At 58.6% G+C, this 14950-nt stretch overlaps 1 protein-coding gene and 1 long non-coding RNA gene across 4 annotated transcripts in view; one reads left to right on the top strand and one right to left on the bottom strand.

Moving 5' to 3' along the window:
* Nucleotides 1-3615: 3615 nt before the first annotated feature.
* The window catches only part of ANXA11 (annexin A11), a 45407-nt gene continuing 34072 nt past the window's right edge, over nucleotides 3616-14950 (bottom strand). For 2 of the 3 annotated variants that reach the window (XM_089313388.1, XM_070057011.2), the window contains exons 8-15: nucleotides 12778-12868; nucleotides 12370-12449; nucleotides 11857-11913; nucleotides 9549-9642; nucleotides 6685-6780; nucleotides 6182-6240; nucleotides 5943-6065; nucleotides 3616-4342 (exon numbers count right to left, since the gene is read on the bottom strand). In XM_089313388.1, the coding sequence (XP_089169514.1) occupies nucleotides 4283-4342; nucleotides 5943-6065; nucleotides 6182-6240; nucleotides 6685-6780; nucleotides 9549-9642; nucleotides 11857-11913; nucleotides 12370-12449; nucleotides 12778-12868 (660 nt within the window). In that variant the 3' untranslated portion in view covers nucleotides 3616-4282. 3 annotated transcript variants of the gene reach the window in all.
* Nucleotides 6473-8170, top strand: LOC138845393 (uncharacterized). The gene is made up of 2 exons (XR_011382460.2): nucleotides 6473-6878; nucleotides 7916-8170. It is a non-coding gene; the product is annotated as an uncharacterized LOC138845393 (long non-coding RNA).

Raw genomic sequence — 14950 nt, 5'->3', positions numbered from 1 at the left:
CACAGGGTTTTCAGGTTGTTTCCTGTTTGCCCCAACTGGTGTCCCTTCCCCAGGCACGGGCAGCTGATGTATTGGCCTTGAAATGTCCCTCTGTGTTGTCACCTTCACCTGGGACAGTCCCAAATTAGGCCAAATAAAATCAAGTCATTTGAATAGTCTTTCAGAGAGCAACCAGGCAGATGAGAATTTAAAAACCCTAATTCTTTAAAGTCCATTTCGGTCCCTGCAGTACTAGGAGTACTAGAAATGTGGGATGTGTTTTTCAACACTGCCACCAAGCTGGAGAGTAGCAGGGGCCAGGATAAGCTACAGTGCAATGCAGCTTTCTCACTGAATTCAGGGCTTTTTAAAAACATTCAATTTGGAGCTGGCACTGTGGCATAGTAGGCTAAGCCCCTGCCTGCAGCACTGGCAACCCACGTGGGCGCCAATTCTAGATCCTGGTTGCTCCTCTTCTAATCCAGCTCTCTGCTATAGCCTGGGAAAGCAGTCCTTGGGCCCCTGCACCCACGTGGGAGACCAGGAAGAAGCTCCTGGCTCCTGGCTTCGGATCAGCTCAGCTCCGACCGTTGCGGCCATTTGGAGAGTGAACCAGCAGATGGAAGACCTCTCTCTGTAACTCTACTTCTCAAATAAATAAATCTTTAATTTTATATATATATATATATATAAAAGCATTCAGCTGGCTAATGTAAACTTCCCGTTAGTTTCCAGGGTTCCAGTGAAGGTAATTCTGACAGTTCTTGCTAACTGTCCGAGGGACAGACTTTTGGGATTCCCTATTCTACTGTTTTTGCTGACCACATTGTGAATTAGTCCACCCTTCATTTTACAAAAGCCAGCGAGGGAAGGTAGCGTGTCCACGGTCCCACAGCCGGTCAGCGGCTAGGCTCAGATCAGGGCAGGGTTGCATGGCTCTCAGGACTACAGTAGCTCCTGAAGCTGAGAAACCAGCCGCGGGGTCGATGACCATCCGTGCTTAGGCCAGTGGGCAGCCTCCCAAGAGACAGGCGCTGTGGGTCCGAGTCCCTGGCAGAGGGGACACTGTATAGAGTAAGTTTCCCTTATCCCTTAGGGAAACAGAGTTCCCGGGTCTGATGGGATGAAAGTGTAAGCCAGTGTCTGCCTGGGAAAAGGTATTTGGTCTCCGCTACACGTCAAACGGGGCAGCAGACATCAGGGACCAAGTCCTAGGCTAGGGTGGTAACTCCCTGCCAAGGTCAACCGAGGATGGACGTGGTGTGGCCTGCAGCTTTCTGACCATGGGCACCCGCTGAGGTTCAGCCTGTAGACCCCTGCCTTAAGTGGGGAGCGCCTCATCCCAGCTCCCACCACCTGACCGATTCCAAGCACACCTGCTGTCTGCAGGAACCGCTGCAAGTGTTCAGGTAGGCTTCGGATTACAGCGGGTTACAGATGCTGTCTCCGGGCCCACACCTGCACAGAATCTGAAGCTGGAGCCCAGGGCACGGGCCTCTGATGCACACACTTGGCTTCGAGAACCAGCACTCCTACCCACACGCTAGGTGAACACCTCAAAGTTCTTTTCCTAAACTTAGCACCTGACCACGAATGCCTGTCTGCCCTGCACCCTAGTTCCAGCCCTGCCTCTAACATGGGGCTCCCCGTTAATGCCCCAACAGCTGCTAAAAATCCATTCAGGGCCGGATTCAGCTGGAATTCCATCCTCTAGTTACCATTTCAGAAGTAGCGATCACACTAGGGGCCAAGGCCCCTGCTGCTACCCGAGGTCACTTACACGGGCCAGAAAGACGACCTGTAAGGTTGCCTGCTTTCCTCCCCACCTATCCTGTCCTGCGTGTAGTGAACAGCGCTGAGCCCAGCCCCTCAGTGACCTTGGCGCCTAGCGAGAGCTCTACGAGTTGTTCCCAGGGTCCTCCTGCCTGTGCTCCCCATGGGCTGGAACCCCTGGGTGTACCAAGAGGGCAGCCAGAGAGACAGGAAGTCAGGGGCAACCAGGACTGGGGTGAACACAGGCGATCCCAAGGACGCAGAGCGAAGGTCTCCACGACCTGCCCGGGGCTGGTGGAACCCGACAGGGAGTGGCAGGGACTGCGGCGACCAGAGAGTACAAGCCTGAACAGCGGCTGCGGCTCGGCTCCAGCCATGTGGGGATGCATGCCTAGCGTTGCCATAGTTTCTATTTATTTTTTTCAGAGAAGCCAGAATTCCAGATTTTTTTTAAATATGAAATCTCTCAATGTTGGCAAAATATTCAAGTTTCTACAAAGAACTCTTTTTTAAATAAAAAAAAGTATTTTATTTATTTGAAAGGCAGAGTTAGAGAGAGAGAGACATCTTCCATCCCTTGGTTCACTCCCCCAATAGCCGCAAAGGCCAGGGCTGGGCCAGGCTGAAGCCAGGAGCCAGGAGCTTCATCTGGGTCTCCCATATGCATGATGGAGGCCCAAGCACTTGGGCCATCTTCTGCTGCTTTCCCAAGTGCATTAGCAGGGAGCTGAATCAGAAATGGAGCAGGCGGGACTTGAACCCATGCCCATATGGGATGCTGGCGTTGCAGGGGGCGGTTTAACCTGTTATGCCATAATGCCAGCCCCTGCAAAGAACTTTTTGCAAACCGAAGTAAATGCATCTACCTACAGGCTTGATAAAGCCTGCTGGGCGCTGGGTTGAGGGAACTGGTGCAGACAACATGGCAAAGTAACATGGCGGAACAATCGGTGACGTCAGAGCATCTAGGCCCTGTCACGCTCAGGCCACCACGGTCAGCCTGGGTTCATGGCACGCTGGACAACGGCCAGCAGTCCATTCCATCAGGTAGGTCCCATCAGGCACCCAGGTGAGGGCCTGCCTAGGGGAGGGCCTTCTCGGGAGATCAGCAGGGAGGGGCCTCGGGCAGGACTGTTCTAGCCCAGGAAGCTCTCGGCACGGACACCCAGAGGCGGACGTGGCGACCAGGACCTGCCCTCCACCCGAGTGCCCGCACAGGTCTGGTGCCCAGCTCCCAGCTGCTCCAGCCCCTCAGGGTCCATCCCTCTTCTCGCCCTTAGGGGCCCCGAGGAGTCAGACAGCGCCCCCCCAGCAGATGCCTGCCCTACAGACAAGCCACTCCCGGGACCCTGGGCAGATTCTCTCCTTTCTAAACCTTGCAACGCAGAAGAGCCAAGAGGGTGTGTGTGAGTAGAGACCCCTGATGTGCAGGGCAAAAGCTGTGCATTTGCCTGTCACTCAGGGATCCCTAGAAACTCTGTCCCTGCTGCACTCTCCCGACCATGGGGACCAGAGCCAGGGCCTTCAGACCGGAGGCGACCTTGGGGGAGGCACTGGGCGCTCGCCTCTGGGGCGTCTCCACCCTCCTCTAGGGCCCCCAGCTGCAAACTCCACCCTAGGAGTCACACACACCCTCTCCACCCAGCCCCTTCTCCTGGTCTGGGTGAAAGACCACCTTCTGCCCCCAGGGGACATCACTGCACCTGACCCGGGTCCCAGCATGCATTTGGGGAGCCTCCCTTCCGTGTCCTTGTAGCCACTTACTGTAAACTTTGCTCCCTAAAGTTATGTGAATTCTCACTGGTTAATGAGGCTGGAAGCCCTGAAGCCGTGAAGCAAAGGAAAACAAGCTGGCACCAGGGAGACGTTTACAGAACGTCCCAGAACTGGCTAACTTTAATTTGGAAAAAGAGTTTTTGGCTAGAGACATTCAGGTTTAAGGCACATTCCAAAGTACAAGAAGTCTCGTCACTGGCAGGGAACTGGCTTTGTCCTCGTGGTTACATAGAAAATGCAACAGAAGACTTTCTGGTCTTTTTTTTTTCTAAAAAGGAGTGAGTTTGGCAATAACAAAGCTCATGACACATTCTCACCAGACACAAAGATCACCCTCACTGGTCCTCCCTTTTCCGCCTCTGTGAGGAAAGGACACCCCCCACCACCACCACCAGAAACGTGCCCCCAGCAAACAGACCTGTGTGAGTGTGTGACGACAGACAGACAGACAGAAACGGAATCTTTCGCCGCTAAAAGCCACGGGGGCTCAGGCACAAGCACGGGAGATGACTACATGAGTCAGCAAAGAACACATCTACTCCAGCAGCGAGAGGCTGCGGGGCCACGTGGGGAGGGAGAGGCATCCTGAGAGTGTGGACCGAGCCGGGCCCTTCAGCAGGGTGCCCGGCTCGGGCTCTGTGGACGGCGCGCCTGGGGGCTGCTGGGTGGATTCATTAGAAAGAGACATTCTTGCGGCCTTTTCCTGTCCTCGCTGTGGCTGGCAGGTGGGCAGCCGTGAGCCCCGGGATACCGCTCAGTCATTGCCGCCACAGATCTTCAGCAGAATCTTCCGGTAATCCCCTGAAGTGTCTCCCTGGTCAGAGAAACAAGGAAGACGTCAGCTAAGGGAGGCACGGCCACTGGGCCTGCTGGCTCCTGACTCTTCTCCCATGGAGAGGCAGGCCCTTCCACGCACACGTCCCACCCGCTAGTCCTGTGGGCCACAGACAGTACAGCCCAGCCTCCCCAGCCCCCAGGAATCAAAGCCAAATAAAGAACCACAGGAGAATCCAACAATCAACCTAAGAGGCCTGAGGCACCAGCATCCCATAATGGGGCACCTGTTTGTGTTCCGGCTGCTGCACTTCCAATTCAGCTCCCTCTTAATGGCCTGGGAAAGCAGCAGAAGATGGCCCAAGTGCTCGGGCCCCTGCACCCACATGGGAGACCCAGATAGGCTCCTGGGCTCCTGGCTCCAGCCCTGCCCAGCCCAGCCATTGCAGCCATCTGGGAATTGAACCAATGGATGGAAGATCTCTGTGTGTCACCCCACAACCTGGCTTCTGTAATGCTGCCTTTCAAACAAAAAAACCTAAAAGATACTGCCAAGGGCTACCCAACGCTGTTCCCTTCCCAGTACGTTTATGCTGTGCTGCAGCGAGGCTGTCCCGTCAATGCAGGGTGGTGACATCACTCAGGCCTCCCTGCCCCCACTGCGTGTGATGGAGGGGAAAGGGGGCGGCAGGCCAGGCTCAGCGAACTTCTAACCATTTCCTTCCACACTGAGCTCTTTGAGGACAAGGCCTGTGGCTTCTTCACTTCTCTCCTTGACGTGGTCAACATCATCAAGCGTTGGCGCGTCTGAAATCAGGCCCCCGTGCTGGTGAGCCAGGACTTCATTGTCAGGCCACCCAGCCTGGCCCTGGCACACAGGGGCCTCATCCAGTGGTCACGACCCTCGTAAGGGACGACCCATTTTTCTCCTCGTCTTAAAGACGGTGGAGCCTGGCGCTGTGGCGTAACAGGTTTACGCCCTGGCCTGAAGTTCCAGCTGCTTCACTTCTAATCCAGCTCTCTGCTATGGCCTGGGAAAGCAGAAGATGGCCCAAGTCCTTGGGTCCCTGCACCCGTGTGGGAGTCCTGGAAGAAGCTCCTGGCTTTGGATTGGCACAGCTCTGGCTATTGCAGCCATCTGGGGAAGACCTCTCTCTCTCTCTCTCTCTCTGCCTCTCCTCTCTCTGTGTAACTCTGACTTTCAAATAAATAAATAAATACATCTTTAAAAAAAGAAAAAAAAAAAAAAGACAGTGGAGCTGGATGGAGTTCAAGGAGGTTTAGGGAAACTGCCTGAGGTCACACCGACCCCAGGGCCCTTGCTCTGAACTGCAGTAAAACTGCGGGACAAGTGATGAATGAGGGCCAGCCCAGGTCAGAGAGGGGTCTCTCAAGGTCAGGTCCTGAGTCGTCTCTGCTCCCCTGGGAAGGTGCCCCCAGCCAGTTTCTGGGCAGCAGTGTCCTGGATGCTGGCAGATGCACGTGGGGCCGGCAGCAGGGTCAGGGCCCATCCCACCCACCCTCAGACCATCTGAGAGCAAGCCGTGTGGCACAGAGGCCCAGCGTGTGGGCCTTCCCGGAGGAGCGGGGTGGCGGGGAGAGGGGGAGGGCCAGGGCCCCGGGAGGAAGAGGACCCATACCGAGATGTCGTGGTACAGCGACTTGCCGTACATCCGCTTGTACTCGGCCCTGATGTCCAGGAGGTCGATCTCACTGCGGGACACCATGATGCGGATCAGGGTCCGGTCCTTGGTCCCTGCTCCCTGGAGAGAGTTGGCCAGAGAGCGTGAGCAGCGCCGGCCCTGGGGCCCACACAGGTGTGGCTTTGGCTCTGCCCCTTGCCCTCCATCTTTAGTGCGTGACCCCGGGCCTTACGTACCCTCATGGCCCTGTTGAGTCTTTCAGCGAAGAAGGCCGGGGTGTTCTTGAGACACTTCACTGCAAGAGAGGAGCACAGCGTCACCAGGCCCGCAGGGGACCCAGAGGGGCTGCATGCAGGGGCCTCGGAACCGTGGCGGGGAGACACCCTTGTCCCGGGAGCCCAGCCTGCTTTGCGGCTGCAAGGAAAAATCTTCCCCGTGTTTCCATCACAAATATCTCCCGACTGCCTGCAGGGGTGTTATTTTTAGAGGGAACTTGGCAGGACGTGAGTCATCTTCCTCCACAGAGTGGCTGGATGGGCTCCCGCTGGTGCCCACGCTGCGGCTGCCTTCCCCAGAGCGGCGCTGGAGACAAACAAGGCAGCCTACCCGGGACAGCCGGGGATCCCGCGCCACAGCGCCCCACGGAGCAGTCCCCGCCACTTGGACGCTGGACTTAGCAAGGTCCCGAGACCCTGCGGGAGCCTCCGGCCCCCACCCGGAAGACAGACAAGACGCCTACCCACAGCCAGCATGCCCTGCTCCAGGTCCCCAGACATCTCCCGGCAGATACTCTTCTCGATGTCCCGGCCTGTCATCCTCTGGTACTCGTTGAAAACTAGCGGGAAGATGGGAGGACAGGTCAGGGACGCAGCCGCGGCGCGCACAGACGCTCCGACCCCCAGTGCCCGAGACGCAACCGGATCTGCAGACAAGGTCTCAGGAGCAGTGATTCGGTTAAGACAGGGCCTGCAGGGCGGCCAGGCTAAGGGGAGGAGACACACGGAGGAACCAGGGGGCAGAGCAGGAGGGGACGCAGCAGGGGGCAGCTGTGTGCAGCCAGGAAGAGAGGCCCCAGCAGGCAGCGGTCCTGCCGTCCTGCCGGCGCCTTGGCATCACCTCGGCTCCCCCAGCTGTGAGGGAGGAGGCCGTGCCACTGAAGCCACCTCGTCCATGGTATCTGGTCCTGGCTGCCCACAGAGGCCTCTCCGGGAGCCCCGGACGGCCCCACCAAGCACGCCTGCAGTTCTCATGGTGGCCGCGTGCTTGTTCACTTGGCTCACCCACATCACACCATCATCGCCCTCACAGGGTCCCCTGTTCCCACCCCAACCCCAGCAGCACCCCTCCCTTCTCAAATCCCCAGCACTGGCAGTGCACCCACATCTCTGCTATTTCGGGTCAGCTCCACCCCGGCAGATCGGCTAAGTCCCCTGCTGTGCAGGTGGGCCTCCTGACGGGCGCGGACTCTGGGTCCAATCTCTCCTTCCCCAGCCCTGACGCGGGTCACGTGCATAGCAGCCTCGTGACTTCCACTGCATTTGTAGCCATCTCATCCCTATTTCCTTCAAGTCAGCAACGCTTCTCTGCTAAGTCACGTGGGCGACACCATGGGTTTAATGCACTACTTTCATCCCAGTCTTGTTCAAATAATGCTGACAGCACAGCGAGGGGGCTAAAAGGTGTGCCCCGGGGCAGGCACTGGCTGGGATGCTCACAGCGCCTCTCGGAGTGCCTGGGTTCGAGTCCGGCTTCCTACATGGGAGACCCAGATCCACTCCCTGGCCCCGAGACATTTGGAAAGTGAACCAGCACACAGGGGCGCGCTCTCTGCCTCTGTGTGTGTGTATATATTTCTGTCAATAAAATACATTCTACAACACCACTTAGGGACAGGATTGGGCACAGTGGTTAAGGTGCCACATCCCATACTGGATATCTGGGTTTAAGTCCTGGCTCTGCTTCTGTTCCAGCTCCCTGTTTGCGCACGTGGGAAAGCAGCAGATGATGGCTCGAGTGCTTGGGCCCCTGACACCCGCATGAAAGACCCCGATGGAGTTCTGGACTCCTGGTTTCAGCCTGGCCCAAGCCCAGCTGGTACAGGAATCCAGGGAGTGAACAAGCAGGTGGAAGTCTGGTACTTCTCTCTTTCTGTCACTCTCTCTCTTTCTGTCACTCTGCTTCCAAACAAATAAAACTAAGTAAAGCTTTTTTAAATGTTTAAAAAAGAAGCATGCTCTGGGCCAGACAGCTGGGTTCAGATCTGAGCTTGACCACACACAGCTGTGTGACCTGACTGCTCCAACCACCGCGGTGTCTGCCGGTTTCTCTGTAAAACAACCACAGCCCCCGCACCACAGGACAGCAGGTGTTCGGGCTGTCACCCTTGTCACCCACCGAGCAGCTCTGGCCAGAGCCCCTCCAGGCACTGGGGGTGCTCATCACTCTCAGCTAGCTCCCTCTGGCTCACAGCGACTTTTCCAATGCAGCCAGCTCCCAACACTCCCCTTTCTGGGGGTCCTTGCACCTGCCCCTGCTCCTTCTTGGTCTCCTGTGGTACCTGGGGTGGGCCCAGTCCTCAAAGTCTTGCTCTCTCCTCAGTCCCTCCCAAAACCTCCGATACCTCCCACCTCTCACACCTGCCACACGGAGGCCCAGCCTCACAAATCCAGAGGCCTACCTGGGGTCACTCTCCCTCCTACGGCCTGCTCTGTCCACAGCCTCTCTGTCCACGCTCAACCCTCTCCCGTCTCCCACTGGCTTAGCCAGACACTCCGGGGTCAACCTTGCTCCTCTGTATCCGCCACACAGCACGCCTACAGCGAGCAGGGCCAGAGCCTGACCTTTCCTACCCCACCCCCATCGCCCCAGCCCACGCGGCCTCCTGACTGCTGTCCCCGCTGTGGCATGGACCCCCTCACTCCATTTGTCACCCGCCAGCCGGTCACAGCCCTGGGACTCAGTGCGCAGACTCCACGCGACTGTGGGCGGGGCCTTCCACCGCCTCTGCCCTCACTTCCTGCTCGCTCACTCGGGCCGCTCCAGCCACACGGACCCCCTCCAGGGCCTCTGCACCTGCATCTCCTTCAGGCTTCTCAGTCAGACGGCAGCGCCTGGGTGAGGGCTGCCCCCGCCCACGTTCCCGTCCCTGGTGTCAGCTTTATCATCTTTCCCTACAGAACTGACCTCCTGCTATGATTTCACTTAGCATTTGCTCGCGTCTGTCTCTCCAAACAAGACAGGACAGGGGCTCCGTGGAGCTCTGTGCACTCCTGCTCCCCTACACTTGCTCTACCGGGGGGGCTGGCATGGGCACAAGCTCCATTTATGTGTTGGGTGGACAAGTAAGTGAAGGTCACCCAGTACTACCGCTGGGATCGCTTCGTATGCGACACTCCCAAGGGCAGGCTCTGTCTCCCATCTTCTCTGCTTCCTCCACAGCTGGCGGCTTGCAGACCTCAGCAAACCCTGGGTCTGCATCTTTGCAGTCACCACCAGGGGGCGCTTCTGCGGAAGCGAACGCCCCAGGGAGAGAGGAGCAGTCACGCTTTCCTGCAGGCTTTGCTAGGACCCTCATCTAACTGCCCCTGGGCGGTCTTGCCTTACCTGCCACCAGGTGGGCCCGGCTCCGGGAACACAGAACGGCATTGAACTTGGACTCGTCTGTTCCCAGGCGGTTCTCCCCGGCTGCATACAGCTCCTGGACAGATAGCAAGACACACATGCAACGCAGGCCTCCTTGGCCCAGACACCGAGCCCAGGTCACCTAGAAAAGCTGGGTAGAGGCTGGCTCTGCAGGTCTAGAAGAGGATATGGGTGCAGTGCTTGGCTGCGGGGGTGCAGCTGTGTGGAGCCTCTGCAGAGCCAGACACCCACTGGGTGGTACAGGAGCAGCTGGGGCATGAAGGGGTGGGGGTGCTCAGGACCAGGACAACCAGGTCAGGCAAGGAACAGCCCTAACCCAACCCAGAGAGCTGCACCGCAGAGGGAAAAATGGAATGAGAGGCCTGGGCTCAAGTCCCAGCTCTGCTGGCAGCGAGCCACAGGCCCTCTCAGCATCAGCTTCCTCCTCCCTAACAGGCGAAGGCTGGCGATTTGGGGTTACAAGCTTGAAGGCCCAGAGGAACAGCCGGGGCCCTTAACTAGGGACAACAGGCCAGCTGTAACACAGCTTCTCAACACCAGCTATGGACAAAGAGAGCAGACAGCAGGCTCCCAGCCACCAGGTCTGTTGCCCAGCGAGGCCACTAATCTCGATTTCTACGTGGAAATTTCCCAGCCTTAAACAGCAGTTCCCCTACCCCTAAGAAGGAATACGTGAGGCCATAAACATTACAACAGTTGCCTGATGACGGTTGCAGGTGTGGATCCTATGTGATTTTCTACTTCCCCCAAGGTTTATGGCCTAGACATGATGTCTGCAGAGGGGTAGAATTTGCGCTTGTCTGTTAAGCGCCTCAAGGGTTGGCTTGAGTCCAGGACATTTGCAACCTCTGACCTGGATGGCCCCGAAGTGCCTGTGCGGCCTCACGCAGCAGCTCTCGGACCTGAGAGGCACTGACGCCCATGAGCAGAGGACAGATACCCAGAGATCTTGCAGGTGGAGGTGAGGCCGAAGCAGCGCAGCACGGGACCCTGAACCTGAGCCAACTTCCGCCTCCGCGAGGCAATGGTCTGTGAAATTCCCACGGGGCCAAGAATCAGCCAGAGCCTCAGGACCTGCAGCCCTGAACCCAGAGCAGGGAACAAACGTCACAAGCCAGGCGCCAGCGCTGTGGCTCAGCGGATTAAGCTGCTGCCTGGGATGCCAGCATCCTCTGTGGGCACCACTTTGAGTCCTGGCTGCTCCACTTCTGATCCAGCTCCCTGTTAACGGCCTGCAGCGGAAGATGGCCCAAGTGCCTGGGCCCCTGAACCCACATGGGAGACCCAGAAGAAGTTCCTGGCTCCTGGCTTTTGGATTGGTTCAGTTCCAGCCATTGTGGCCATTTGGAGAGTGAACCAGATGATGGACGATCTCTCTGTCTCTTCTCCTTCCCTCTCTCTGTAACTCTGATTTTCAAATAAATAAATCAATCTTTAAAAAAAAAAGTCACACGCCGGGCAGGTGTCGATTCAGGCAGACCTGCAGGCAGGTGGGTGCTATTGGAGCTGGGCAACAGAGGCAGGGGGCTGGACCTCCCCAGGCTCTGCCTCCATGTTTCCCTGGGCACAGGCTCAACCTGTCTGACCCTCAGTGTCTTCATCTAGAAAAAGAGAGCAGCTCTCTCCTCACCTAACCAGGGAACATCTCACAAGGTCCTGGTCCAACCCGACAGATGGCAGCCGATGGCTGATGGTGAACGCCTTGCCGAGGGTGGCAGGAGCAGAGGAAAGGGCGGAGGGGGAGGGGACATGAGGTACGGCCAGCTCCAACCCACCAGGAAGCTGTGGCTCTCCCCAGCCGGAACACGTGGTCTGATCCATTAGTGGGAAATGCAGGTTTCTCTAGGGAGGAGCTGAGATGCCTGGACTTACTCTCTGTCTGCAACTCACTTGGGGGACAAGGGCAGAATTCCCAGGCTGCACAACTAATGTGATGGCCTGTTTCTAGGCTCAGACCCTCAACAGCCTTGTGAACTGAAGGGTATAGGTGATAAAACACAGGCAATGTACCAAGGCCACATGACATCCCAAAGCCACAGCTGTGACTTAGCTCCTCTGGCCATATTTATCATCTCACGTGTTCCCTCGCAGAGGTGGGGAAACCGAGGCCAGAAGCTGGGGTGACCGGCTCGAGGAACAGCAGAGCATGGCTGAAACTCCCTGCTGCTGCTCCTCACACCGCACAGTACCTCTCTTGGGAAGCAGGAAAGTGGGGGACACCCTGGCTTCGGAAGCTCGGGCCGGGTTCCTGGCCCGGCCTCACACTCACCTGGACATCTCGCTGGACGAGGGACATGTCCACGTTTGTGCTTTCATCCCGGTTTCCCTGAAAGGAAGCAGGCTGGCTGAGCAAGGCCCCTCCTTGGAGGGCGCATCCCCCTCCTCTCCACTGCTGCCTCCTGTGCCCCCACAGCCCTAAGTAAGCTCTGCGGTGAGAAATGACCTCAGCCTGTGCCTCCATCGGGTTTCCCCGGACGCCCCACGCACAGGAACTTCCGGTTCTGCCTCTCCACTCACTTTCCTGAAAGTTCCCCGCGTTCCCGGCGAGTCTGGTCACACGTGCTAAGTTGAAGCGCGGGCCCGGGCAGCGGAGGGAGGTTGCACCCCTCCCCCTCTCCAGCGGAGCTCTGCCTCGCCGGGCACACCCGCGTGCCAGCCATCTCCTCCCAGCCCGTGAAGCCTCCGCCCGCCCACAAGTGGTATCAGTAAGGACTTCCTCTGCCCCCTCCTCACGGTGGTGTGTGCAGGCATGGCTGGTGTGGACCCTGCAATGGGGAGGTACCTGGGAGAGGGAGATGAGGAGCCGCTGGAAGTGCCCCGACGTGTCGCTCCGAATGGCTTCCTCCAGGGTCTTCTTGAATTCTGACAAGGAGACAGCAAGGAGCGGCCTGCTGCTTACACAGGCAGCAGTGGGCGCCAGCCAGGGCAGGGCCCAGGGCCCAGGCGGCCCTCCAGGAATGACCAGGCCGATGACCTCCGTCCTGACCTGGTTGCTCTGGCTTGGCCTCAAACACACCCAAGAGGGTTTCCCCGGGTCTCCCCCACCTTAGTCACCTGCAGGCTGGGGCAGGTCTTAGGCCAAAGCTCAGCATGTTGGGAGTGGCAGGAAATGGAGTGATAGGACAGAGGTGAGTCCAAGGCAGAGAAAGCAGAGGGACCGCGGCCGGCCCAGGGCCCAGGGCAGCCTAACCTGTCTTATAGGCTTTGTTCAGTTCCCGGATGTGCTCATTGCTGCGGGAAGCGAGGATCTCGATCAGGCAGGCTTCATCGGTGCCAGCCCCCTGCCACGCAGAGAACACAACAAACCCCACGCTTGGCACCATGCCCTCACCCACACCCAGCAAAGACGGCAGGTGCTCCGGCAGGAGGGGCCCCCAGCACAGACGCACCCAGCGTGCGGCTCCCCAGCCTGGACGACGGGGACAAGGGTCACCAGCGGGGATCGCCCATGGTCTGTTTATTCTAGTTCCGCCCGTGAGAAGACACACAACTAAGACAATGGGTTAAAGGTGAGACATGGAGTGGACATGGAGAACAGTGACAGTCCCCAGGGGGACCGAGGGAGTCTGGAGACACCTGTGAGAAGGCAATAACCACGAGGACAGCAGGAATGACCAGGCCAGGGGTGGCAGGAGGCACAGGACCAGGCCAGCAGCCTGGCTCTGTGCCGGCCTGACCCTTGGCTCCGCAGCTTATCAGCTGTGTGATCTTGTGCACGTTACTGAACCTCTCTGTGCCTCAGGCTCCTTGTCTACAGAATGGGAGTGGTGGGGTGTCGAGCTCACAGGGAAGAATTAAATTAGTTAACGTGGGTGGAGCACCCAGCGCAGGCCAGGCAGGAAGCCCCACGCACCGGCAGCTGTTTGACGATGACTCCCGCCACGAGGGTCAACCATCTGCCGTTTACAAAGGGCTGAAGCATTATCCAGCGCTCTCCACACCCTGAGAGCATCCCCTGCTCCCACCACAGATGCTCAAGGACACACAGCTGCTTAGCAACAGCCAAGCCCACCCAAGCCTGTGCTGTTTATCACCACCCAAAGCTGCTGGGGGCGGCCCAGGCTGTGGCCCTCCCCAGTTGCCTCCTGGCCCCCTCCCTAGGATGGAGTATGCAGGTGCATCTATGCACAGTGTTCCCTGTGCCAGGCCACACACCGAGCTCTCTGCCCTTCTACGCAGTGCCTCCTAGGCCTGCGGGCACAGATCCTTCTGAGGTACGGGCTGCACACACAGGAGCCCCGTGCAGAGCCCGAGCACTGCACGGGATGGAGAGGACTCACCCCCGGGGGGTAGGGGGCCACAGGGAGCCCAGGCTAAGCCAATCAGAAGCTGCCCCCATTTGCAATCTGGACAGGGACGGCTGGGCTCCTGTATGGTTGGATCTGACAGGGGCGAGGACAGGGGCGGCTGGGCTCCTGTATGGCTGGATCTGACAGGGGCGAGGACAGGGACGGCTGGGCTCCCGTGTGGTTGGATCTGACAGGGGCGAGGACAGGGACAGCTGGGCTCCTGTATGGCTGGATCTGACAGGGGCGAGGACAGGGACGGCTGGGCTCCTGTGTGGCTGGATCTGACAGGGGCGAGGACAGGGACGGCTGGGCTCCTGTGTGGTTGGATCTGACAGGGGCGAGGACAGGGACGGCTGGGCTCCTGTATGGTTGGATCTGACAGGGGCGAGGACAGGGACGGCTGGGCTCCTGTATGGTTGGATCTGACAGGGGCGAGGACAGGGACGGCTGGGCTCCTGTATGGCTGGATCTGACAGGGGCGAGGACAGGGACGGCTGGGCTCCTGTGTGGCTGGATCTGACAGGGGTGAGGACAGGGACGGCTGGGCTCCTGTATGGCTGGATCTGACAGGGGCGAGGCCTGCTGGAAGCAGCATGGAAGAGAAAGCACAGGAGCAGGCGAGAGAAGAACGCAGACGGGGGGCAGCCCTGCCCGGCTCTGCTCCCGCAGCCTCTGCGGCCCCTGCTCCCGGCCCTCTCCCTGCCGGGCCTCGCGGTCCTCACAACCACGCCTTCACCTCTGTTTCGCCTACGCTCCTCAAGCACAATTCTGCTATTTGCTGACCACAGGGTCTGAATGAACGAAGACACCAACCACGGCCTCCTGCACCTCCTCAGCTCACCCCGCCCCCACCACTAGCTTCCTCCACAGCCCAGCTCCCACCGTCCAGACACGGAGCGGGGCGCAGGTGCCCTCTGATGACAACCGGCGAGTTATCCGCCTCTCGGGAAAACGCCCCTTTCTCCAGCACGCGGGCTCTAACCCAGGAGAGGCAGGAGCTGATGAGTAAGCTGTACCACACCATGCAGGCCTCCTCCTGGGCTGTGTGTCCACACACACACACACACACACACA

The sequence above is a fragment of the Oryctolagus cuniculus genome, chromosome 15, assembly GCF_051225735.1.
Source record: "Oryctolagus cuniculus isolate XC-2025 breed Fujian yellow rabbit chromosome 15, ASM5122573v1, whole genome shotgun sequence".
NCBI lineage: Eukaryota > Metazoa > Chordata > Mammalia > Lagomorpha > Leporidae > Oryctolagus > Oryctolagus cuniculus.
Note: the sequence above shows the minus strand (reverse complement) of the source record. Positions and strands in the feature narration are given on the sequence as shown.